This window comes from Zosterops lateralis (assembly GCF_965231275.1).
Source record: "Zosterops lateralis genome assembly, chromosome: 12".
NCBI lineage: Eukaryota > Metazoa > Chordata > Aves > Passeriformes > Zosteropidae > Zosterops > Zosterops lateralis.
The window spans coordinates 11,784,530-11,810,964 of record NC_139772.1 but is presented as its reverse complement, the minus strand read 5'-3'; the positions used below and the strand labels follow the sequence as shown (position 1 = coordinate 11,810,964).

The 26,435-nt window shown below is 38.0% G+C and overlaps 1 protein-coding gene across 1 annotated transcript in view; it reads right to left on the bottom strand.

The window, feature by feature from the left end:
• The window catches only part of SMPD3 (sphingomyelin phosphodiesterase 3), a 34,240-nt gene extending 30,196 nt beyond the window's left edge, over positions 1-4,044 (bottom strand). Inside the window, exon 1 of the mRNA XM_083870404.1 lies at positions 2,707-4,044. Coding sequence (XP_083726530.1) covers positions 2,707-4,038 — 1,332 coding nt within the window. The 5' untranslated portion in view covers positions 4,039-4,044. The remainder of the gene's footprint in view (positions 1-2,706) is intronic.
• Between the last annotated feature and the right edge of the window lie 22,391 nt (positions 4,045-26,435).

Sequence of the window (26,435 nt, the reverse complement as noted above, 5' to 3'; positions counted from 1 at the left end):
AAAGCAGTTTTGTAATTTTCAAATTATTTCAACTTTCTTTAAATATTTAGTTCTGAGTCCTTTAAATCATCTCCCTAACAGTTCTATTTGTAGTAAGGAGACATTATACTTACTAAACCCCAATCAGATTCTTTCTCTGAATGTTCTTCTGGATTTAGATGTTGGGTGTTTCTTGAGGTTCAGAATAATTGGAATAAAGGCTTCTTCCTCACCATGAGTGGAAACATTAACTGGCTTTATCCATATTTTCAAAATATATGAGCCTTCTCCCCTCAATTGCTTTGCACAACTTTTGGCTTTTAACCAACACAGAGAGCAACTGCTCCTTTACTCAGAGATGGAAGCTGTGCAAGGGGAATGGTCTTCACAAAAATCCTTCCAAAACAAGACTCAATTTATGCCTTTTCTGCTTCAGAAATGGGAACACTGCATTCTACAGGAGGCAAGAACTTAAAAACCCAGGGTTTGCATAGGACAGAGGCTCAGCTCCATGCCCCTACAGAGTGGGCAGCAATTAGGACACTCTTGTTCTGCAAAGTTTTTACTTTCTTTAAAACCAGAGAAACTCTAATGTAGGACTGGCTGGTATTATAGACATTATAGACATTCAAAACTCTGTAAGGGCCAGTAAAACTCCGACCTGGAGGCAGGGAGATAAGCTGTCCATTGGGATGGCAGAGTGCTGAACAACACCTGAGAGCCACCCAGAGCTCTGACCCCTCTGCCAATGTAACAGCTCGAGGCTTCTGAAGTTACTGCACTGACCCTCACTGACTTCAAACACAAACCAGGCTTTTACTTACTGAATGTACTTTTTGTCTCTGGAGTCCACACCCACCCAGTTGCTGACTAAGCACCAAGAATAACCTCTAAACCTACTTTATTTCAAAGACAAAATTAAATAATTATTCCTACTCTATGGTGTTGCTGTCATCAAGGAAATGTCCCAGGTACAAGTGGTCATCTAATGTACAATTAAGAAAGAAAGTAAATTAATGTTAAAATAGACTTAACTCAGAATGAAAAATACTTTAGGTATGAAGAAAAGTATATCAGAATGACACAGACAGGAGGAAAAACAGTCTTATGGCTGGGCAGAATTCTGTTATATTCAAAAGAATGGAGTCATCTTTTGAACTTCATAATAATTGGCCTCTATTCCCTGCTCAACTGTAACATTATTTAACAACTTGGATCCATAATTAAGTTCATCATCCCAGTGGAATCTTGAAAAGAGGCTTAATTTTCTGCAAGAGAAATGGAGACATTGCAGCCTGCCTAGCAGGGTGGCAAATCAATGACTCAGCAATGGGCAGTTAAAAACAGATTGGTTTTAATCTCTTAATCCCCAATATATGCATATGTTCAAGGATAGTCTTTGTGACCCCAGAAATATTTATACTGCACAGGATCTATGTTCTCTTTTTGCTTGCAGCAATTTGTGATGAAAAAATAAATTATTGCTGTTTATAAGCACATAAGAGTGCAACATAGAGAGCTTAGACCCAGATTTTTGGAAACCTGCATTCAGATAGGGATTGGCTTTCATTTATGTCAACATACATTAAATACTCAGCTATTATCAGAACCAAAAATCTAATATTTGGGGTTTTTTTTACATAAGTCACAGTACCAAAAGTTTTTGCTTTGGTTAAAAACTACAGAGTACAAAGCCTCTCACTGATCCTTATTCACAATCCATATTCTTAATGGCTTTTGTTGAGGACTTGTGACTAGAAAGTACATATAATTTAAGCATCTAATGTACTTTGCCAATATTAGAAAAGAACTTCACTATTTAGTCAGTGAAACCCATCCCAAACTGTGACTAAACCACAAAATCTGAAATTCAATATTCTGGACATTTTCAGATCTTTCTAGGTTTGGGTCTACAGACTTGGCAAAAAGTTTTGGTTCTTGATTAATCATAAATTAGAAGAGTCCACTTTCAAAAGAGTACAGCCAGGTACTCCCAAGAATTAAGCATGAACAATGGTTATGTTCAGCCACTAGGTCTCAGAAAAGCAAATCACTGCATGGAGACTTTCCTTTCTGCTTTTCATGATTTACAGACATATAACCCCAGGCTTCCTGTTCTCTCTACCATTAGTTAATTTAAGTAAACTGTGTTAATAATGCAAAAAACCTCTGCGCTCCCCAGTGTCCCAGGCACGTTTGTCTTGTTTGTTTATTCTTCATATCTCTCCTTACTAATTCTTTTGCAAGCAAGAGAGCAGAGTAGCCATACATTTCACTGCAATTCTTTCAGTTTTATTATACTGACATTTAGACTTTTGATTGTCTTTTGATTGCCAGACAAACACACAACGAGCACAAGCTGATTTCCAACAGTAATGCCCATTGTACTTTACTCATGAAGCTTAGAATTTATGCATTTTATTACAGTGATTTCTGTAAAAGAAGAAACTAAAGTATCATGAAAACCATTTCAAATTTTGAGTCTTGAAATTATACTTGAGTTCTACCTTCAAAAGTCTCTCATTATTTCAGACACATCCATCATTTTCAGACAGTGATCAGGCTACAGATCCCATAGAGATTATATCTATAACCCATTAGGGTATATCAGGAAATCTAAATCTGAATATTGCCTCTGTTGAGGTCTAAAGAAATGAGAAAATAATGTAACTTTATAACTTGCCACATATACAGAGTCAATACTTAGAGCTTCAAAAAGGCTCTTACCTTGAGAAACAAGGCTCCCTTGGAAGCCAAGGAGTCCATTCCTCTTCCATTGGGGTAACAGTGATAGGCAGCATCCATTACAGGATAGCGGCTGGCAAAAAGTAGACCACTGTTCACAAACTTAAAGCTACAGCAGCCATTGCAACTGTAGACCCCAACATCATAGACAATGTATTCAAAATAGTGATGGAGCTGCTCTTTCAATTTCTCTGCAGCTCTTTTGTCAAACACTTCCTGCAAGCACAGAAAGTCCAGGTTGGCAGGGAAGAAAGCAGAGATCTCATGGTCAAAGGTCTCATCTGTGTGTTTCTTTTTCCGCACTGAAGTCTTCTTCATGATTGAAGCTTTGTAAAGGAGCTTGTTGTTGACAGTGCTTTGGTCCACTGTACCATCTCCAACACGGACTTTGACTAGGGACTCTCGTGAGGCAGAGCAGCTGTCTAAACTCCCAGAATCTCCTTCCTTCTGTTTGTGGTTTGGTGTTTTTGAGATCTCTGCATCACCTTCCAGCGAGGGCTCTGCTGGGCCACTGGCATGAGCCTGGCCGTTGACAGTGTCTGTTTCTGTGTCTGACATGTGGCCATTCTCCTCTCCATTGATAGGGACAATGCAAGTGTTTTCTTCTCTCTCATGTGGCTCTCCACTTCCACCTTTATCTTCTCTGTTCTCCTCGCCATTGTTTGAGCCACAGTTGTCTCCTTTGTACTCCATTGATGTTGTCCTTTTGATGCCAGCATTAACAGTACGGTTATCTCCAGCCTGGGGGGAGACCAGGCTGCTGAAACTGGCTGCACTGATGGAAGTGTTGGTAGGAGAATCTATGTATATTTTAATCTGTGGCCTGCTCGCCCCATTTCGGATCCTCCGGCCAATCTCTTTAGCCCTGGCCTGTGTATTGAAAACATTATTAAATCTTGCCAGAGAATCGGGCAGCAGGCAAACGTTGGCACTGCCAAAGCAGAAGCTTTTCCCACTGCCTGCAGCCTTCCATTCAGTGAGCAGGGTGGCTCCATTGGCATGGTTCTTGTCTTTGAGCCTGGAGTAGATGTAGGGCCTTCTGGCTGACTGCAGTGGGGACCAGAGCAAGAAGCCAATCAGAGCGAAAGGAAGAGAGGCCACCAAGAGTGCCAGGTAGATGGGAGTGGTAATGATGATGCAGAGTGCATGAAAATAGCATGGGTCATCTGCTCTTTGACGTTTTTCATAGGTGGTTGGAACAAAAGAGCCCACGAGCCTGTCTGCTAGCCAGTAACATGGGAAAATCAGGCCCCAGGAAAAAGAATGCAGAACTGACAGAAAGCTGTTGGGAAATGGAGAAGTGTATAAAACCATTGCAACTCAATTATGACAACACTTCAAGGCCTACTACATGATGTCACTGTGTCAAGCATCCATAAGAACAATGGGAGAGGGCTGGGGGGAAAAAGGTCCGGTCAGGAGTTTGGGGTTTTTTTTCCAGTGAGAGTCAATAACAAAATTTTAAGAGCACCATTTCACTGTGTTGGAGTAAAAATGAGACAAGGCCACTGTTTTCGTCTGGCTTTTTGGCATCTGTGTTTGTCAAAGGATGTCATTGTTCACTGGGGGCTGCCATAATGAAACTCTCCAGAGACAAAACAGAAATCTGCAGAAACAAAAGACAAAACATATTGGAAATTTAAGTAACACTTATTGGATGTTTAAAGCAGATTGAGTTTTTCTCACAACAATTAAAGGCTTATTACATATAGTGTATTAAGATGGAAATTGGAAAGGTTGGATCAAGGGAGGATTTGGGGGTTTTTGTTTTGTTTCAGTTATTAGCTTAGCATAACTTCACCAGTCTTATGCAACATGTTTGAGTTCAAAGAAATAAGGGACAAGTCAAGTGCCAAATAACAAATGTCTGGCATTTACTCATTGCCAAAGGCATTTTGGGATGTCGATAACAGGGGGGAGCCTGGCAGATTTGTTTTCCTGAACGATTTTTAGGATACTTCAGTAAAAAAGCTCAAAAGTGACTCTGGCATTTACATATCAGATAGAAAAAAAATAACCTAAAACCTATCCAATTATGTAATTACCATTAGAAAAGAAAAAACTCTAAAGAAGTTATTCTGTTCTACTGGGTGCCTAAAATGCTTTATAAAAGCCCTATTTACATAATCACTCAGCAGACCAGAAAGATTCTTGTTTACTTCAGTGCCAAGGGTAAACAGAACATTGTGTTTGGGATCTCTGAAGTGAGGACAGACTGCAAACCTGATATTCCAACTTTCAGGCTGACAACCTTCCCAGTGAAAGGTGTAGTAGTGTTGCAGAATATAAGGTCAATTTGACTTTTACTATTTTAAAATAACAGACCAAGAGAAAACTCAAAAGCACAATGGATCCATAAAGAAATTGCCTAATTAGGTCTTCAATAGGTATTCCCTTGAGTATATGATGACAGGATGTTACAACTCCCTGGGGAACATAAAACCAAGTGACACTTTTGTAGATAGAGCAGTCAATGCCTGCTTGGTGATGTGCTGAAGAAAAAAATCAATTCAATACAACTCTTGCCAGTTCTGTTATGGACTGCAATATCAATAATCTACAAGATAAATCTACAAGATAAAGCTGCCCAGCAAACCATGAAACACGCGACTAAAACAGCTTCACAAAAGCAATTATCCAGATTGTGGGGAGATTCTGTGTAAAAGGAATTCATGCTTACTGTAGATCCAACATACTATCATGTATTTGTAAAAATGGAAAAAAAATTAATGCAATCCCAAATCTTTTCATGGGATAAGACTGCACAGCACATGTCATGAAGCAAATTGGTTTGGACTGAGGTTTGTTTTAACAACTTTTAGCAAGAATGTGATTATTTGTAAACACTAAAGGCTGTATGATGGTTCAAGGCCACATTGGTGACTCCTACACTTCCTCTGCCTTAAAAAGGGAGAGTATCTTTCAAAATTAGAAGAGTTTTTGACCAGGTGCCAGCTGCATTCCTCACTGTCAGCCTGCTGAAGTGAGGAGGCAATAAGGACTTGAGTACACACTTGTATTCCATGCATTTATTCCATTAATTCTAATAGAATTCCCACAACTTGTGACACAGAAGTGCAAAAACTCTGGTACCATATCAAGTTTTAAAATATAATAGCAGGACAAAAGGGAAGAGGGAATCATTAGCTGGATGTCCTTTAAATGTTTGCATATTGCAGACAGAAGACATAGATATGTCAAGGTCCTAATTAAAAATCTTTTTCTTGCAAGGAAATTATTCTCCTGCCATATTAAACTTAGAGATTAAAGCAATCACAAAACTTGCCAAAGCTCTGTTACAGATGCACTGGCACACATACAGACAGGAACTAAGTTTCCTACTCCTTGCTAGACAATCCTATGCACGCTAGTGCCTCAAAGACACCCAAAAAGGGAGAATTAAGAGGGTCATGAGAGACAGATTTTATCTCAACAAGATCTTAAAGGGTGAGGGAAGGCACCATGTGAGTCAACAGGAACTTGGAAAACATGACGTCAGTAACATCTCTCCTAATGCAACGGTTTAGATGGAGCCTAAAGCTAAAGTGCCTAATTCCTTGTGATGAAGGGTATTACTTGGTAATCCAATGCTTTATTCATAGGGGTTTGAGAGATTAAGGGAGAATTTAAGATATTGCAATGAAACAGATATTTTTGTATGCTACAAAGACGTAAACTGCAGCCCTGTTTGGTGGTTTTTATTACTTTGTGAGTGTTTGAAGGCTAAAAATAGACTTTATTTAATTTTTTTTATGGTGGCAGTATAGAACATCTCAACTTTAGTGATAACAAGACATCAGGCAGAAAGGTTTCAAAGATTTTTATGATTATAATTATGCCCAGAAGTATGATAGAGACATCGTAGATCAAAAGAGATGTTTCCAGCTCCAGCACTGCTTGCAAACTAAATAAAGGACAATAGAAGTCAACAAGTGATAAGAGAAACAGAAGAAAAACAACAAATCTTGCAACAATAAGGTTATGAGAACAGTCTGGAAACGGTCAGAAAAGTTTTCACTTCCTTTTTTTAGAAACTACAATACACTTTCAAATTCAGACAACTAAATTCTCTTCAAAGGTGATAGTAATATCAACTGTATTTCTAAAACTACAAGTAAATCACTGGCAGAACAGTTATTTATTTAAAAACAGAATCAAGTGACTAAAGTGACTATCCAGTTTGGAAAGTTACCCTATGAATAACTTCACATCTTAATCTACATATACTCATTAGAACTAGTGTTTCTTGAATCCTGACAGTTGGCCTCTAGCGAAAATTGTACCAATATTTATCTAAAAATGAATTCTAGGAAAGTTTATTTAGGCTGTGAGGCTTTTTCTTACCTTGATTTCCTTATTGTCATTGTGACTTGAATCAGAGAAAACAATCTTACAAACATGGTCCCTCTACACCATGTGAAACAGCAAAAATTAGTGTTTGTAACTGAGCCCAGGTGAAATTAAAATCTGAGGTAACTGAGGGAATTCTCACTCAAGCTCTCATGTCACTCAGGCATATCAGACAAACCACAACTTAATTTTTGCTTTCCTCATTGTTCTCATCTGATTTTCCTCCCAGACACACTTCATAAAATCTTCTTTCCTTTATTCAGTGTCTTTCCCCTGATTATTCTTATACATGCTTTTAATTAGAGTCTGGTTCAACAGCTAACTAACCTTCTGGAAAAAAACAAAACAAAAACCTACTCCAAAAGGCCAAAACCACATGAACTGCTTTCCATGCTTGATTACATGACTATAATTACAGAGATGCAGCCATCTCAAGGGGTCAGTGGCTCTAATGAAGATGTTTTCTTGTTCCCCTGTGATCACTTCGCAGCCTGATGTTTGAACTGAAATCCTGTCATCCTGGTTGGGACTCATTCCATGAAGGAGTTCACAGTGCAGGCTAAGGGAATTTAAGTAGAACTTACTGGCTCACCTTAACTTCCACCTAAGTCAATAACAATTTACAGCTTAGGAAAATCTGTGTAAAAACTTAGTAAAAACATGGATCCTCTTTGGTACGAGAAGCTGAATTTAGTGAATCACTGGTGCTGATGAATAAAGCAGAACCCATTCAAACCAAGCATTTGGCAGGAGGAGAAGAGAAGGAGGACAATGTTTTTGCAGACTTGCCATTGCAAAGTTCATTTACCAGTTTCTGCTTAAACTCTCTCCCTTCTTTCTAAAGAAGGTAATCAAATACTGCCAGGCTGCTCTGCAGCTTGTCTCTTCTGTCCATAGGCTGCCATCAGGCAAGAAGTCAGTATAAACAAGATGTCTAACTTCATTGAGCTAACCTGTAAAAAATAAAATACTAAGAAGTGTGAATTTACAGGTCTCACTGAATATAAGTGATGTCAGCAGTTAAGCACGTGTCTGCAGAAAAAAACCCCAAGCACCTCCACAAGTTCAAGGAGCTGCTCAAGCCTCTGGCATATTTAGGGAGTAGACTTGTGATGATTCAATCTCTGTTCGAAACAAGGAGGGGTCAAGCACTTGGGCTAAATTTTCTTAGGGAGTTCTTGGAATCTCAGTGATGCCTTTCTCTGAGTGTGTCTAAAGGCTGTATATTGAAGGAGATAAGGTGTTGTCATTAACCACAGCTGGAGGGAGCTGAACCAGGGCTAGGAGCCCACTGGTCACTCAGGGCTGGAGCCCATCCTGCCAGAGCTGGATCAGCAGTGACAAGGTACCTGTGGTCACCACAAGGACAGTGTGAGTGGGAGTCATCCCCTTCACCTGACAAAAGATTGGCTGAAGCTGCAGAGGAACTGGGCTGGCCTGGTGCCCCATGTACCTTCTCACCCCAAATGGGAGCTTTGCTCTCAATGTGCTGAAAATTTGTGATCGCACTGTAAAACTTGCTCTGAGCTTTACAGTTACGTGGGCCATGGCAACAGATACTCATTTCCAAAAGCAAATCATCTGAATTTGGTAGTCCCAGATCACATTCCTAGGCCAAAAACCATACCCACACACCTTCTGCTACCTAAATAAATTGGGTTATGTTTTAAACTTAATAAATTCAATTATGGTCATGTGTGGAAACACAGGTTAAAAAAAGATCTAAACAATTATATCCCACTGAAAAGTGTTAAAAACATGTCAGTTTTGTCCCTTTTTTCTTTCAAAATGGATGAAAAGTTGAAGCTGAACACGTTATTGCAGAAAACAATCAGCTTTCATATTCCTGCAAGCAACACTGAGTCTACCCTGACACAACAGATTATACTTGCTCAAAACTTACATCCAGAGTCAAAAATGCAGAAGGGACATATCACAGCTCTCAAGCCTAGGAGAGGTTTATTCTTAACTTCACACATACAAACTGCACTCCCAACAATGAATGCTGTGTTAACACACCAGCTGTACTAATTGCTCCCTGGAGGCCTGTCCCAAACCCAGAAAACTTCACCAATCCAGCTCCAAATTCTAAAATACACCTCCAAAGCTTTGTGCATTCTGTTACTGGCTGTGAGTGCACCAGTCCCAGCCTGTGAACATCAGCTAGCTGATCAGATACAAGCCATGTGGGAAGTTTTTACAAGGGCATTTAGTTCTACTTCACTGGAGGGCATCTCATCTAAAAATCTGGAGTCCATAAACTTTCTTCAATTATTTTTATTTCAGTGGAAATAGAAACAGACTGACAGTTTTTGTTGTGTTTTAGAGGGTCCAATGCCCCAAATGCCTCTAAAAATATCATGGTTATGCAAACTAAGTAACAACAACCAATGTCAGTTCTGATCTGCAAGGACATTACTTTAAAACATAAATTTGAGTGCATTGTTAAAGTAAATACTTCAGAATTCATACCAAAAAAATCCCAATCAGCAGAACTGTCTCTTCTCGTACAGGGGACAATCACATACTTCCAAATTATCAATTCCTATTCATGGCCTTGGGAACTGGTAAGAAGTAGAATCAATAGCATATTGATGGATGAAAATAACTGCAAATACAGACAGCTCTAAGTTTTCAGAAAAGCTTTGCTATCAGGCAAGATTCAGACCAAAAAAAAACTTCATCTGACCACTTGGTGATCTCACTCAGCACCTGGAAAGCTAAACACTCTCTGTTTTGAGACCTTATTTGGTGAACTTCGGTAGTGAGACAACTGCAGCCTACAAAAGTAAGAATCTGTGACACTAAGCTCTGTTTATACAATAGAAACAGAATGGGCTCTATTTACAAAATCACCTTTTAGTGTGCTTTAGCCTCGTATTTTACAGGAGCTGGAGTAATTCAATAATGGCTAAATAAATCTGATCCTTGTAGATGGCTTGTTTAACAAAACTCAGTGAGATAGAACAATATTGGCTTCAGGTGCACAAGACAGAAATGGAGATAAAATTTTCCCTACTCATCTTTCACCATCTAAATCCTGCAGAGGTCTGACTACAGCCATGCCTTGCCCATAAATTATCAGGGGACACAGACTCCCTGTAGAATGAAAAGCTGTACTTTCTCAAGCAGCACTTTGAGCCTCCAGGCTTCTGGTTACTCCAAGACAGCTCAATAGAAGAATAAAGTAATAATTTTTCCCCAGAGTGGATACTTTTTACACTGTTGAAATTGTTCTTAAAGGTGCCAAAGAAAAGTTACCTTAACCTACATTAAATCCAAGACAAATTCCTGCCAATAAATATCTGTTCCTCTATAAAAAATGCTTACCTACAATTCTCAAAATACTTTATAATGGAAATTAAAATACAATGTGACTGAATTAAAACACAGCCACCCTTATAAAGAAAATTAAAGTACATTTGTTCATGTACTACCTATGGAAAATTGGAAAAGCAGAGCCTTTGTAACTTTGTAAAAATTTTCATGGAAACCCCAAGACTAGACTCCTTAACTCACAGTTTCCAGCTCTACTGATAAAGATGTATTTCCCTAGGACCCAGACACCTAATTGTATGGTGATAATCATAAAAACCCTAGCGTTGCTCAAAACTCAACACATAAATACCGAGTCCTTCCCTCAAAACTTGCTACTATGTCAAGCCACTCTGACAAAAATGCAGGAATTCAAACTCAAGCTTTTTACTATCAAACTGCTCCAAGATAGGCTGGGTACTTTTGTTGCATATTTTCATACAGCCAAACATACATCTATTAAAATTCTCTTTACAAAAAAAACCCAAAACAAACCCACCAATGAAAAAAATCAACCCAGAGCATTTGACACTTACAGCTTTTCAAACCTGATAGTAAATTCAAGCAAAAATATTACATTTACTGATTTGTAAATTCATGTCATTATAATACACTGGTAGACTAAAGCATGCCAATCCTCTCATGTTTTCTTCTTACAGACTAAGTCATAAAGGAAGACAGAAAGTGATTTTTGGAACGATTTTTCTGTGATTTTTTAAATTATCCCATCCAATCACTTAGCGCTCTAAAAGAACACTTGTTACCATCTTTACATAAAGCATAGCCAAATTTAGCTCAGATATTACAAAGCTACTAATCTCTCAAATACTCAAGAATGAATTATTTAAAACCACAAAATCTTCGTGGTGACTTGTGTTAAAACCACCCCTAAGAAAGCAGAGAGAGAAGATGTTGTGCAGGTTTATTCTGGGAAGCCTCATGGCTTGTTCTAACTACAGAACTTTGCTGGTTACTCCACAGCAACACACTCCTCCTTGTTAGGCTGGGCAGCTCTGGGAGAACAGGGATACCTAAAAAGATCCATGTCAAGAATATTCTGACTCACTGCACATTCTGCTGCTACACTTTGGTACAGACACCCCTGCAGCAGCCTGGGGACAAGGGGCTCATTGCAGGTATCAAACACTGATGGCTGGAGCCAACAAGGATTGCTGGCAAGGACATGCTATGAGAAACAATGGGATGGAGCTGGAGAAGGGGCCATAAGGGAGGTAGGGCAGTACTTTTCTGGGCTAAATGTCCTTGTTCTGGGTGCTGGGAATAAGCACAGCATAGCACAGCCATGGGATTGAGGTCAAGAAACAGACATGGACCAAAAGCTGGTTCAGTAGGGGAAAACAAGACCACCCCGACCCCCAAGGGGCTCTGACTCATTTCCAGACACATAAAGAAGAATGAACTGCACATTGCAACAGCTCGCATAGAAAGTGAGAAAGTTACCTCCAGGGTAGGGAAAACTTATCTATAAAAACCTACCTCCACAAAGCCCCGGTGTGCACATCCCAGGGTGCTGGATCAATGCTGGAGCCAGCACTGGTGATCTTTCTGCCTCTCCCTCTCTCTTTCACTCTACCCTTTATTCAAAATCCACCAGTGTGTTTACACAAGAAGATAAGGGACTAACATACCAATTTCCATGCCAAGTGTATAATTTACCAATAAAACTGTCTTTTTAAAAGCCTCTGACATTTGCGGTTCCCTTTCAACCACGGGCATATACAAATCTTGGGTGCTTCCCTCCCCTTCAGGGTGGAACACCACAATTCTGCAATGGTTTTTTTGAAATGTGCTTGCCACCAAATTGGCATTTTTGAAAAAAATTTTTTGACTCTCACAAGAATGCAAAACAGAAGGACTGCAATATTTTTCCCACTCGTCCTAAAACTTCCTTCACTTTTTATTAACCATTGCATTACACAGAAAATGCTGATCCTTCCCCTTCGCCTTCCAAGACAAACTGAGAACATGCTCAGTCTGTTCTGGATGCCTCACTGTTTCAGCACAGAAAGCAATGTTCAGGCCCAATGCATCCTTTGAAGTCTTCTGACATTGCCTGATAAGAACCAGGTTTCTGGCATTCTACACTAAATAGCCCAAGAGTCTCCTGTATTTTCTGCTGGCAGAACAGATCCTGGATCATGCCTCAACACTTTTAACATCTCAGGTTCCAGGTTTCAGAGATCTGTACTCTTCAGACATCCCTACCTTTGGGCATGAGTTAGGAAAGGACTTGGTAGAAAAAAGTGAACACAAAATTTGAGGTGGGATTGGGAGAGGGGAATCTTATTTCTGAGCCAGAAGCTTTTGTATCTATGTGGTAAAACTAGAATAAAGGGTAATCTTGTTTTTTGTAGTATACAAAATGTACGTTTAATCCATAACACACCTGAATTATCAAAATTGTATTGCTGTTAATCAAAGTGGTCCACATTTAGAAGAGAAACAAGAAAAGCCATGCTAAATACCCAACTTTCTACCACTTCTAAATCAAGAGAGTAGCATAACCCAGTAATAGAATCTGACGAAAATCTAAAAGAATAAAAACAAGGAATGATTGCAAATGAGCAGATACTTTAGTGGGGTATGCATAGATGGATACAAACTTCACCTCACTATTCTGTGGACTTTTATTTCCACAAAAATACAGCAAATGTTTGCAATTCCTTCTGTTATTAAATGCATTTGTACAGATCAGAACAATCTACAAATATTTCATTTTACACTCCATTTTTTATTTAATCTTGGAACTAGAATGAAGTTAGGAAGTTTCCTATATCCAGAAGGAGCAAGAGGGACAGTGTTTGCTTACATTTAAAAGATCCTCTGCAGTGTTCTTACGTGATCACCAACAAATGAAGTACACTAGACGCTTCTCTTAGCCATCAGTAGAAAAGAATTTGTTTAAATATTTAATATGCTTTTAAAAATGTCTACTGAGTCCAATGATTATGAGTTTTTTATTGTGACCAAAAGTAAAATGTTTAATTGAAACAGCAGTTTCTTAATAAATAACCAGAAGGTGTGTGCACGAATGCATGGTATTTCCAGATTAGATTTTCATGCATGGCATTCCCTGCATGATATTTGCATACACTAAAATATAAGACAAGTAAAATAAGATCTCCAAAATAACAAAACTGTAGAGAATCACAAGTGATGACCCAAAATAGACCTGGGCCTGCCTCCAGTATAAACAGCTTGATCTCAGTTTTAGGGTACAAAGCAAACATGCTAGATGTTATTGCTGCTTTTATTCAGGTAACCTTTACTGTTACAATGGTTCAGCAAGAAAATACTATAGATATACACTGCTATTCCAGGAGGGTAAAAAACGAAGTACATTAAAATTTGGCCTAAATATGGTCAGGAAAGAAAATTTTTTTTGTTTATTTGTTTGGTTGGTTTTTTTGGGGTTTTGTTTTGTTTTTTACTATACCTCTGATGCATATTCACAGTGCAAGCAACACAGCACTTTTAAAAAGGTTGGTTTTAGTAAACTCTGCACAACCAATTCTACCACAGCAAGATAATTAGGAGTCTGGTTTTACAAGACCTGCACTGACATTTTTGTCAAGTTTGTTTCATTCTTTGGACAAAATGTGCAGTCCATTATTTTCAAAGAGCATCCTCAGACATGTAAAATATCTGTGTAAATTATCAGGTTCATGCAAATGCTAAACAGTAGAGCATCCACACAGAAGAATTGTCAATAGCAATGCCTAAACTGTGGAGACTTTTGCTACATATTCCAAACCAGCACAGTCTTGTCCTGCTATTAAATAAACTCATTTTGCCTTATGATTCACTTCAGAATTCAATTTTTAAGAGTCATTTTGCAGAGCAGAAATACATTTCTAAAAATTCAATTGCCTTTAATAGAAAAGCAGCCTTTCATATATTTAATGCTGTGTTCTTGGAAGTGAAGCTCTTCAGCACTGAAATGAAAATCATATTTCAGTCTAAGTTTGCATTATCTCCTGCGTGTCACAGGACAGCTGCCAAAGAAATGCCAAGGAAAAAGGTGGAAATTGTGAAAAGCAACATTTCTGACACTGGTAATCTCTGTGGCTTTGGGTTATCTAATCCCCACTACACAGCTGAAGTTGTCACATACCAAGAGCCAAGAATACCAAGCCATGTCTTGAATGGTACAGCTTCACTGATAAAACACAAATGTTTGCGATTTTGTTCTTTTTTAAATTATCCTTGTTAGTTATTAGTTGCATTTCTATATCTGCTGGCTGCTCCTAGCCTGTGCTACACTTTCCAGGACATATATTTACTTGAGTTTTGCAGGCAGAGACGTCCTTTGTTTATTAGCCATGGCTTGTACCCCTATATTGCCTTTAGTAGGACTGCTCCCAGAGATAAATTTGCATTAGTGAAGCAAATGCATACTGGGAAAGTGTCAGAGAACTGTTAGACAGAATAATATGATTTGTAAAATTCTGATTATTATGCACCCCAAATTTTGTAAGATTTGAAGTGATGTAGAAGGAACATACTGTGAATAACTTACATAATTCATCCTGATCACTTAAATAGTTTCTTAAAACAGCATACCCTGGATGCCAGCTTTTGAAGTGTTTAACGAGGTATACATAAAGAGGGTAATAATTATAATGGGGGTGTAATGAGCTTCACTATCAACGGGAGTCAAAGTACAGTAGATTTTTATCTCAGATAATTATTGTTATGTGCAGTAAATGCACCAGCAAAAGTGAAGAAATAAAGCCTTTGGATTACCTCTAGTGAAGGGAATTCACAAAAGAGAACATTAATTTTTATTCTGACTTTGTTCCATGAATCTGACAGGTGTTAAGCTGCTAAATCAAGAGGCCTTGTGTAAGTGACATAAAACTACATTGTACAGCAAACACAGCAGAACTTCCAATTCCACTGTGCCCTGGATACAAGTGACAAGAAATCACTTTTGTCTATGCAATTAAACTGCAAACCTTTCACACCAAAAGGACAACACCTTGCAATCTGATCAGGAGACATAACTGCCTTAGCTCTGAGCAGCAGAATGCTATCACAGAGACACCTGGGGAACAGCACAATCCACACTCCACACAGTTACTCTAAAATGAATCACCTTCTCCTAGGGAACAGAAGGCTTTAATTTACAAGCCACATTCATTCACCTCTGAGCCCTACAGCCAAAACAACCACGAAGTCCCTCAATATTGCTGCTGCATTTTGGAGTAAGGGTTATCAGGCTGGTCAGGGCCTGGGCTGAAGTCACTGAACTGGCACCGAACACTCAGCACAGGTAGTACCAGCTGGTTACACTCTTCACTCTGCTCAAAAGGATTATTGATCTGTTGTGATAGACTGTACTACTGGCCAAAAGCTGTAAGGCCATTACCTGCAATATCCAACCATTTCAACCTTCCACAGACAAAAAACTCTTCTATTAAATTTTAAAACGTTGGTGTTCTGCTTTGGTTTTTTTCTATGTATGAATAATTTTTCCTTTGTATCTCAAACTGTCTTAAGCATTTAAACAAGTAATTTTGTAGCTGAGATCAAAATCGCTCTCTGAATTTATTATCCTTAAACTAATTGAAAATTATGACTGGCTCACTAAGGCAAAGAAGCCCAACTGATAATCACTGAAGATGGTAACACTTTGCTGCTCACTCAGCTGATAATAACTTGATTTTCAGCATTATGAGAGATTGGGTAAACAACTCACATAAGGCAGTTGGAGAGCTCCAGCCTAATCTTGTAAAACCAATGTTGGGAAACCATGAACCTGTCAAGGTTCCTTCATGTGCTGCTTGGCATATTAATTATGTCATTAGCATACCATGATTTTATATACACCACTGATAGATAGGTCAGTGAAATTATAAGCAACTAACAGAAGAAGAAAGGAAGGCATGAATAGAAGCTGAGTAAATTCAAAGCAAATTCACTCCAGTTCCAAACTCACTCCTCCAGAATCAGAGGTGTTCTTTGAAGTCAACTGTAACTTAAATGCAGGTTTAAATAATTTTCCATTTTCTACATAGAGTAAAATCTTAGATTATTTTCCATTTTCTACAACCCAGTATTTTCTGTGTCACAGCATTATCTGAAAACAAACAAAGCAGAACAACAACAAATAAAAGCACTAATTCTATGTTTGTGAATATTTCTTGGAAACCAAATAGCTGCCTTGTTTTATCTCATTCATCCCTCTTTTCAATTGCAAGAACTCTGACAAACAAGTTTTGAGGAAACAACAGCTTTTGTAATTAACACTGATATCTCCAGGCAGGCTGTCCTGCCCCCCTTGGAAGCTGTTCGCATTCCCCAGCTCCGTTACAGCTGCAGTTATGTAACACATATTTATACATGACTTTTTATGTAAAATACTTCACAGTTCCCAGTGTATGTTAAGTTAGGAGCCTATTTTGAAAGTTCTTCACCAAGTCCACCTACAATGGCTCATACCCACAAATCTACAACAGCATATTTGCAACAAGCAATTCAGCCAGGCCTAAAACCCTTTCTCAGATTGTAGATGTGGCTTTTCAAGAATGCCAAGAGCAGCTACAATCAGTGTCAGTCTCTGAAGAAACTCATACTAACTATTTGTGGCAACAGCCATGTGAAAGAAGTACTTCAAATGAAAGCTTGACTCGGTAGAGGAAAAAAGATCAGGAACCTCAAACTCCAAAATACTCCGGGCAGCACAGACCTGATTATTTTACAGGAGAGAGCTTGACCCAAACCATTTCTCAACTACTTTCTGCATAGTATAATATTTGAAAAGCTGAAATAACTCAGAGGTTTATTGGATTTCTGGGGGGAAGTTTCTAAAAGAAATTTTAAATTTTTCTAAAATTCATTTTTCTACCCGTGCATGGACCTTCTAAGCACCCTCCCAGCTGGGGCTTTAAAGACAACCTTCTTTTGTAACCTTAGGATATGTCTTGAAACATGCTTGAAAAAGCAGATTAATACTCATCATTACCAGTGCTATATTTTTAAGATAAATCTCAGAGTAAAGGACTTGAGTAATACTGAACAAGGAACTGTTGAGGATTATTTGATACTATGCCTCATACAAGGAGGCTGGAAGCTGATGAGGGTTAACTACTGCAATTTCAGTTTCATATGGTGAGGGTAGGACAGACATTACACTGTAATTCAATGAAAAAAAAATCTTATTTATAAATGGACCATCTAGGAAACTTTCCCATCAAATACTAAAAGTAATCATGACACAGGATGTGTGACTCAACTGTTTTGCTTTATGATACAAACCTATTGGCCCTAGTTTTTAGTGATTTACTAGGTATTGAACATATTTGTCCCCATTTCTTTTTCCCTATGGGCTGTGACCAGATCCTTTTTTTATTTTAAAAAATCCTTTGAATTATTTATATTTCTTCATATTTGGGGAGTATAACTGAATAATTATTATCACTATTACTTTATGTAAATTTACCCAACAGCAAAAAGTAAGGTATAAATCCACAAGAAAAAACTAACCACCAACAAAATACTTTGCCATCCACACAGAAGGAAGCCCAAATATTACATCTTACACCTTTTTAACTCTGCCTAACATTTGCTGTTTCACAGTTTTCTTTTAATGCACACAAACATGAGTACTGCTAATACACCTTGTTTCTACATATTTGTCTTTATGCAGCATGTCTGCTTTCAATATAGCACTTTTACCTGCTTTTAGGCTTGAAACTCTACCTTCAAGATATGCTAAATTAAAGGGAAATATTACAGGAAGGAACCAGAGATGTGTCTTGTCACTAGCTTTCATCTCGAAGAGACAGTTAATTCCATCATTGTTATTAATTGGGCTGTCAGGCCAGAATAAAGGGTGACCTCTCCACAGTAACCCAGCACTGTAACTGTACATAATTTGCATTATTTTCTTCTATTGTATCAGGAGGATAAACATCATGAGCAGAGTAATGGCCAGGTTATAGCAGCCAGTACAGGACAAAGCACTGATTCACAAACCTTGAGATCTGCTTCACCATTTCTGACATCTGTGTCATCCAGGGTCCCAGTTCAGACCCCACCCTGCCTTTGCCTCCCTGCCCACTGCTCAACACAAGCACACACAGTCATCCAGAAACTTCCCAGCAGCCAGAGCTGGGGCAAAGACACAAAACAGAGTGAGGTTCTGCTCCTGCATCTGCCACCTGCCCTACAGGAGCTGCTGAACCTCTGTGTGCCCTTCTCGTTCACTGCCCCTGTTCCCAGTCCTGCTTGAGTTCTCTGCTGTGACAGACCTCAGATTTAGGCACAGTTTGTTAGGGAGGCACCTCCCTGATCAGGACCCCATGAGCTCTGAACCTCAGCTAGTCAGCACAGCAGAAGAGAAGCTGTCCTCTGAAAACAGACAATTTTATTTTCTGAGGCAACAATCAGCTGTGCAGTGCTACTCAAGCAGCTCTCCCCACTGAGATCAGTCAATTTCTTGCCCTGTGTCTCACCCCTTCACTATAACCCTTTATGAGGGCAGTAACTGTCTATTTTGGTGCCTTTGATGGAAAAATTATTATTCATTGTATAAGATTTCCCATCATATAAATAAAATCATATATTTCATACTCATCATATTAAAAACTGAAGCATTTTCATCAACGTAATTAATGTTTGTTGTATTATCACTCAAATAATTGCATACAGTTGTAGCTGGAGAACACCACAGCTCTGAAATAGCACTCTTCATCTGTAGATCAATGCAAATGCAGCTGGTAATTCAGCCTTTGTGAACAGGTCATCAGCATGACTAGCATATTAACATCTCAGCCAAGGAGCAACACTTAGAGACATTCTTTCAGAGGTTAATGAAAGGGCTTAATGTGTACTTCAGCAGTGATTATTTCCAAGAATTTCGTTAAAGGCAAATGGGGATCACTTGAATTTTAATTTAAATTCTAATTTTAATCTGAACAGTTATTGTAGGTGTTGCTTGAGTGCTAAGAATATATTCTTGCTCCTGATCCCACTGAACCCTGCTCAGATTTGCTCAAATTAATTGTGTATGGTGTTACTGATTAAATTCCCTGGGAAAAAAAACACCATACTCATACATAATGACTAATTTTCTCAGGTTATTGATCCTAAGTTCAGAATCATTATGTCAGTGCAAATGCAGAATACAGGGAAGACAGCTACTATGTTTGGATCATAGACAAGGCTCATACCAAGAACAGTGACTTCCAGCAGCCATAACTATTTCACATTGAAGACATACACTGTTAGATAACTTTATCTTGCATTAATTTCCCCTTCTCCCTCCCACTCCCCAAAACAAATTCTGACAAAGCAAATAAATACACATACCCCAAAGAACCATTTGGAAGCATTCAGAATATTAATATTATTCACATTGCAATCCTCCAGTGAATTGTTATTAGAAACAGATTGAAGATCATCACTTGCAATGATTTAATGACTAAGGGAAATAACAGATTCATGCAGGCAGCAACCTGCTGCTGTGTGAGTTACAGGAATTTCTCACATTCCTTCAGCTAGGCTTTGTCTCTTGTAGGGCAATCTTCACCTTTCAGTCTGAAATTTTTGAGGCCTTCTTAGAAATGCATTCCCAGAAAGATCAGATCCTTTTAGGCAGAACTGCATCATCCCTTGATTCATAATGCCCCTGGTAACTGAGCCCTCATTCATCAGCTTCTCAGCAAAGACAACCAGCTGACAGTTCAGCTACCAAAGAGCAGAGACCATTGCAAATGCAGAGATTCAGAATGCCTCTTTCAAAATTAATTCTATCTAATTGCACGTAGGAATATAGTAAATAGAAGAAGGAATGAAAAGAAATTATTCTTCCAAATTCTTTCTCTATCTTACTGAGGGAAAACATAAATGTTAGAGTCAACTTATCCCAGCCTCCTTATCTCCAAGGGAGAAGGGCTCTGTCTGCTTCTCAGTCACTTCTGGGGTTCATTTTTAACCAGAGAAGGTTTGTTCAGTCTGAGTGTGCTGAAACTCTTCAGCTCATATTTAGTATCACACCCTGAAATACTGAAGATAAAATTTAAAGCACCATTAGCACTCAGCACAATCTACTAAATGATGTCAAAGAGATTCTTGAAAGCTGCTCCTTGTCTCCTGCAGACAGAAGAGGGGAACTTAAGCAAGAGATAACCCTCTGCATGCAAATAGCAAAGCAACATGAAACAATGAGAAACAACAAAAAAGAAGCAAGCAATATTATACTCATAAAAATAATGCAAGAAGCTCCCAACAAGGCAGTAATGCTGCTTATTTAACCAGCAGGATATTGCTGCCTCTCTTTCACAGGAACAATGCTGTTACAATGTCACTCAGAAATTCTGTGTTAAGTGCTCTTCAGCATTTTTTTAATGTTCAGTAGTGTGCCCTGTTTGTCAGATTTTTTGTTTTATGTGCTTGCACTGGAAATGCTGAGTTTTTTCTCCAACAGGACAGTTTTTAAACCAGATGTAGATAGTAACAGGCAAAAAAACCTACCAATATTGAAGTTACGCAGTGCATGAGAGGTGAAACAGAATCTGAATCTACTTCTTTGCAAGGATTTAGAAAGAACCTGCCTTCACAGAAACGTTTTGCATTAAGAAGAAAAAAATCAGAGCTCCACAAACACTGGAGAAATACACAGGGTTTTAATTTTATTTTTTTTACATTTTTGTTATTTATTCTGTTATTTATTTATAGTTTAATTTCTACCTCTTAACATTCTGGAATGTATTATTTAGTGTTCTGTGCTTCCTATATTGTGCACTGGCTTTATGGAAGCATGAGGTAACCCTAATTATTTTAATGAAAATTTCTGTTTCCATCTACAAAGTTATTAAATAACTTCCTTCCTACTGTTCTAATTGTATATTAGTATGTTTAAAAAGGGATTTTTAAAGTCTTTAGGTAATTTGTTAATATTGTAAATTGAATAAGTATGGGTACTATATAAATTAAACATGACACATAGAAACAAATCTTTCAATCTCTGCTAGGCAAAATTTCTAATCAAATTAGGAAAGTTTTACCTAAACTGTATCAAAATAAGAGCTAAAGGAGTTGGTCACAGGCAGGAGCTGGGACACCTGTCAAAAATTAATCAGGAGCATTGGAAAATTTGTCCTCAAGAGGGAACTTGTACCATGCCAACCACACTCCTGACTTTACTCACCCAAGACTTCTATATGAACTGATGAGTTTGTAGGTCTACACCAACACTCCTGGATGTATTTGCATATATTAATATTGATAAGCAGAATTGTTAAGCTTTTTCATCATCACTCATGTAAGAGCTGTAGGAAAGAACTGGTGGATTCACTGTGGTGTATGTTTAACACTGCCAGTTCATGCTTCTTCATAGTATTAAATTATTTTTATTTTATGATACAAAACATTCCTAAAAGCAACAAAAGAGAATTGAAAGTAATCACAGATAATATGCAAAGAATAAAAAATACTTAATCCTCATCAGGAATATCTCTGTCTTCTGTGTACAGAGAAGAAAAAAGGGCCAGGGAAGAGGAATTTCCCTTGTGTAACTCTCTTCTGGAGATTAATTCAATATAGTACACGCTCCTGTGGATTAAGAAACTCCAGATACATTAAACATGCATACACCTGTTCATTGTCTCACAGATATGGAAAAAATGATATCTCTTTCAAGAGACACTTAGAAAAAAGAATTGCACTCAAGAAGGAACTAAACTGCCTGTCCCTCTCACAGCAGGAAAACCTCCTCCTATTAAAATAAATGCTACTGTAATGGCAGCTGATCTGCATAATGTTATGGTAACACATGCAGTTCCTTTCTCTGAACAAAAGATGTTGTTTTTCAAAATTAACTTGAAATCAACCCACTAAAAATTGCTTACAATGAATAGCTGCATTACTAAACTATCTATTCATAAGAGTTAGCTGATATTTCTCTCAAAGATAAAGACAATTTATACTATAAAATTAAATGTTCCTCGTATCTTGGAATCATAGTTTGTTGTGCTTTGGACAGACATTCTTCAATAGCTTTGGTGTCCCTTCCAAATTGGTGAGAGGTTTATATACAACCTGTGTGCCAAGCAGTGCTCAGTTTTGCTTTTAGAAAAGCAGCTGGCAATAAGTAAACTGGAAAAAATTCCAAGTCTTCCGAATCCTGTTCTCAGGTAATTGTAAGTGCTCTTTCTTTTCTCCCAACTTCTATGCAATTCATTACACTTCAGCTTTTCTTCTTGGTCTTGATAAAACCTGACACAGTAGTTTTCTTTCTTCTTAATTAAAAACATTTTTTACTTTGTTGTAAGGTTCTGGGAATGACTTTTTTGTATTTGGCAAGGGAGGATATTTGAAAGAAAACCACTCTGTGGGGCCTGTCTGTACCAAGTCTGTTTCTCTCTGCCTGAAATTGTGAGGCTTTGTATTTGATAACCCAGATGGTCCCTTCTAGTCTTGCATTCTTTAAAAAGGACACTGAGTACTGTAAACTGATGCCACATGGCACACAAAAATCACAAAATTCTTTAAAATGTCATGCAGCTACCGAGTGAGTTTTAGCCCCATTAATGCCATTTCACGAAAGGAAAATTACCATTTTCAAATGCAGTTTGTGTTAACAGGCTCTGAAATCAGAAGATTAAGCAGGTTTCAATATTAAGCAAAAGCATAAATGCAGCATCTCTCCCCGAGATCTGCAGCAGCAGAAGTATGATTCTTGAAAATAAATGAAATACAGAATAACCTGGTATTTCATTGGACATGATGAGCCTAAAAATAGTCACCAAGATGTATTTTTGTGTGGAGATGAGTATTTGACAAGTACATGAAGAGCACTTTCCACCACTATTGTTATGATCTACATCTTGTCTTCAAAGGTTTTACACTTTTTTGCAGCAATAATTCATTTCCTGCCCCATCAGAGTGGCAGCCAGGGACCGGCCTCACAGGGACTCCCAACATGACATCCAGTGTAAGGGGACAACACAGCTGATTTTGTACTGGGAAACTGAGTTTGTACCCCAGGAGCAGCATTTGTTCCTGTGTATAGTCCCTGGAATAACCTTCATGGAAGTTATGTGCTAATGTGCAGCTGATAAGAACTTTCAACCTGATAAATAATCCTGACTACACAAAACCACTGCTAAGATGTGATGCCAAGAAAACAAATGACTTCGGCAGGGATCCAAGGCAACATGGTTTAGAAGTTAGGAATAAGCAAGGAAGGAAACATGAAGGAAAGCACCAGCACCAAATCCAGTTTGCAATAAATATGGAGATGCACTTTGGAAAATTTAATACACATTTATGTAACAATCAACAAGGATCTGAAGCAGTGCCCTTTGTTAGGCACCTCTTTGAGGGTACACTGCTCACAACTCATCCTTTTCAGGGATCCACATCAGGTATCCAAACATTCACTGTGGCCTTCTCATTACCAAGAATGCATTTGAGAAAGCACTAGTGAGTTTGTAAGCAAGTTGCTATTAAGAATTAATTAAGATTGTTTGTCCTGAAATTGTGAAATTTGAATTATGAGGTATTATCAAAGGTTTTCCAAATGATAAGCCTTTCTAAATCATCCTTACTCTCACACAAGGGACTTTTCAAAGGCACAAAGAATAGTTTGGTGCTCAAATGCCTTTAAAAATGTCTTTGATAGAAAGCCACCAGGGAAGTGAGTTAGTGTTACAGCTCTGACTTTTCCAACACTACAAGTCAGTCCTTTGTTTTTCCTCTACAGAAGGAGCTACAAGTTTCTTGTAATTAAGAATTCCCCACACACAAGGCATTGAAGGTGGGATTTTCTGATCTCCTTAGAAGTCAGTAGCTTAAATAAGTCTCCATCTCTGCTTTGCAGGGTTCACAGAGCTTCCATCATTATCTTTTCAAACAATCTCTTCTAAGCATGTCTTATTTAAATCCTCTTGTATCAGCTCACAACAGTCATTTATTTAATGATTTGTTTGCTCTCTCTACTTCCCCCACTGATCTATCAACATGGTCAGTTAGCTTTTTGTCCTTTATAGGATCAAGGAAATTTTAACCCAAACCTCTCCAGTGTACAGCACTGCCCAAAGAATATTAGCCTAAACAATTCCAAAATACAGCAGAAGACAGTAAAATCACTCAGAGAAACAGGGAAGGAGGGAACAAAATACTCCACTTTGGAGAGAAGAGTTTACTAAAGCAGCAGCACTGAGAGAGATGGGGAGGTCCCTGCTTCCTATCCCCAAACTATAGGAAAACTGAATGAAGGTATAACAACAGGGTTCTCCAAAATACACTCATCACAACTTTTCTCTGATATTTTTTTCTCTGTTTATATTTGGGCTGATTCTTATTTAAGGCTGCTAGCAGGCTTTTGCTGTCATTTTCCCAACTACTCTTACCCTATTAGGCTGGGATAGACAAAGATCAGAGAACCAGCAAGCTCACAGTTCTCCTTAAAAGGATTGCAAAGTAATGACTCCAACTGCAAAGGGTTTTTGTTAATGCATATATAAACTAAATAACAGTTGAATTGTTAGGGTATGTGTTACTGAAGTCCACACTTTGCTCTGTCAGACACACAGATAAGCACCAGCTGTGAAGTTTGGAACAGTCACATTGCAACTCTAGATTTGAACTAGAATCTCACACCATTTACTAATAGCCTTTCACATTTTGGAAATTTCAAAAATTCACTGGTTTTTCCTATCATATTTCTTCTCCTTTTCAATATTTTATATTAAGGTGATGCTCTAAGTAGAATTAGGCATGTGGTTATATAGGAAAAAAAGTGCTATTACAGGCATATTTAAAATGCACACTGTTAAAATACAAAGAAATCAACAACCTGTGACTCACATATTACAAGCCTCCTATCTCTGCACAAGTTTAAAAATTGAGTAAGTGCAGGGCATACAGTACAGGAAGTTCTCCAGAAAGTAAAAAAATACACTTTTAGTTACTGACTGCAAGGAAGGCACTCCGTGTCCTATTGAGGTCCTTGTATTATTCATCTAATTTTACAAACACATAAATACTGCAGAAAGAGGAAATTTCTCTTACATATATATTCCTGATTCTCTAGTATGAAAAAATATCATTAAACATGTATTGATTCATCCACCTTGACTTACAGCTAGAATCAAACTGCTAAAATTTTCACTTGAAGACAGCCAACCATGAAAGACTTTTGGAAAAAGCTCAGCACTTTCCAAGATCAATTGATCAAGTGCTTTTAGAATCCAGCAGCAAAACCAGGAATCTTGACAAGAGCACTGCAATCAGAGTGCTAATGGAATACATGTTGCTATCACAATACAGACAAAAGAGGTAAAATGCTATTATTATTTGTTATCACTGAACCCTGCATGCCTGGCTGCCCATCTGTGCCTGCAAACAGTTGCACAGCATAAGCTTCAAGGAAAATAATCTACAGGAGTATAAGAAAAAAACCCTGTAACATAAAGGAGAAAAATTCCATAGCAGAAGCTCTCCTTGGTAGTTCACACCATAACAGACAGTGAAACCAAACCTTCTGAGAATTTTCAGATCAAATGTTGTTGCTCTTTGGTCACTTCCACTTGCTGTGCATTCATGATTAAATGTTTCAGAAAATCCCTAAACAAAGCAGAGAATGTCTAATAACATTTCTTATGTATTCATTATTATTTTTATGGCAAAGACACTGTGTGTGATTGCACTTGAACTGCTCCTCTCCCTACCTTGGTCACCTTGTGTTCTGCATTCTTTTAACTCATCAGCTCTCCCATCCAAATTTAACATTGCTTTTACTGTCACTATTTTTCATTATTTATTTTCTCCTCTCTTTCTCCACTACAATAATTCATCTTTAATTTAGCTATTGATGTTTATTTTGATCGGTTGCTATGTAAAGCTCCAGTTCAATAAATTTACGTTATGAACAATTCTATCAATATCAAACACACTGAAATACTTGTATGTTAGGACCAAACCTACCCAGTGTGACAATAGGTTATGTTGAGACTGTTGTATATAATTTTTTTCAGGATGAACTGCATATACTATTATTTTAATTTTTTAATACA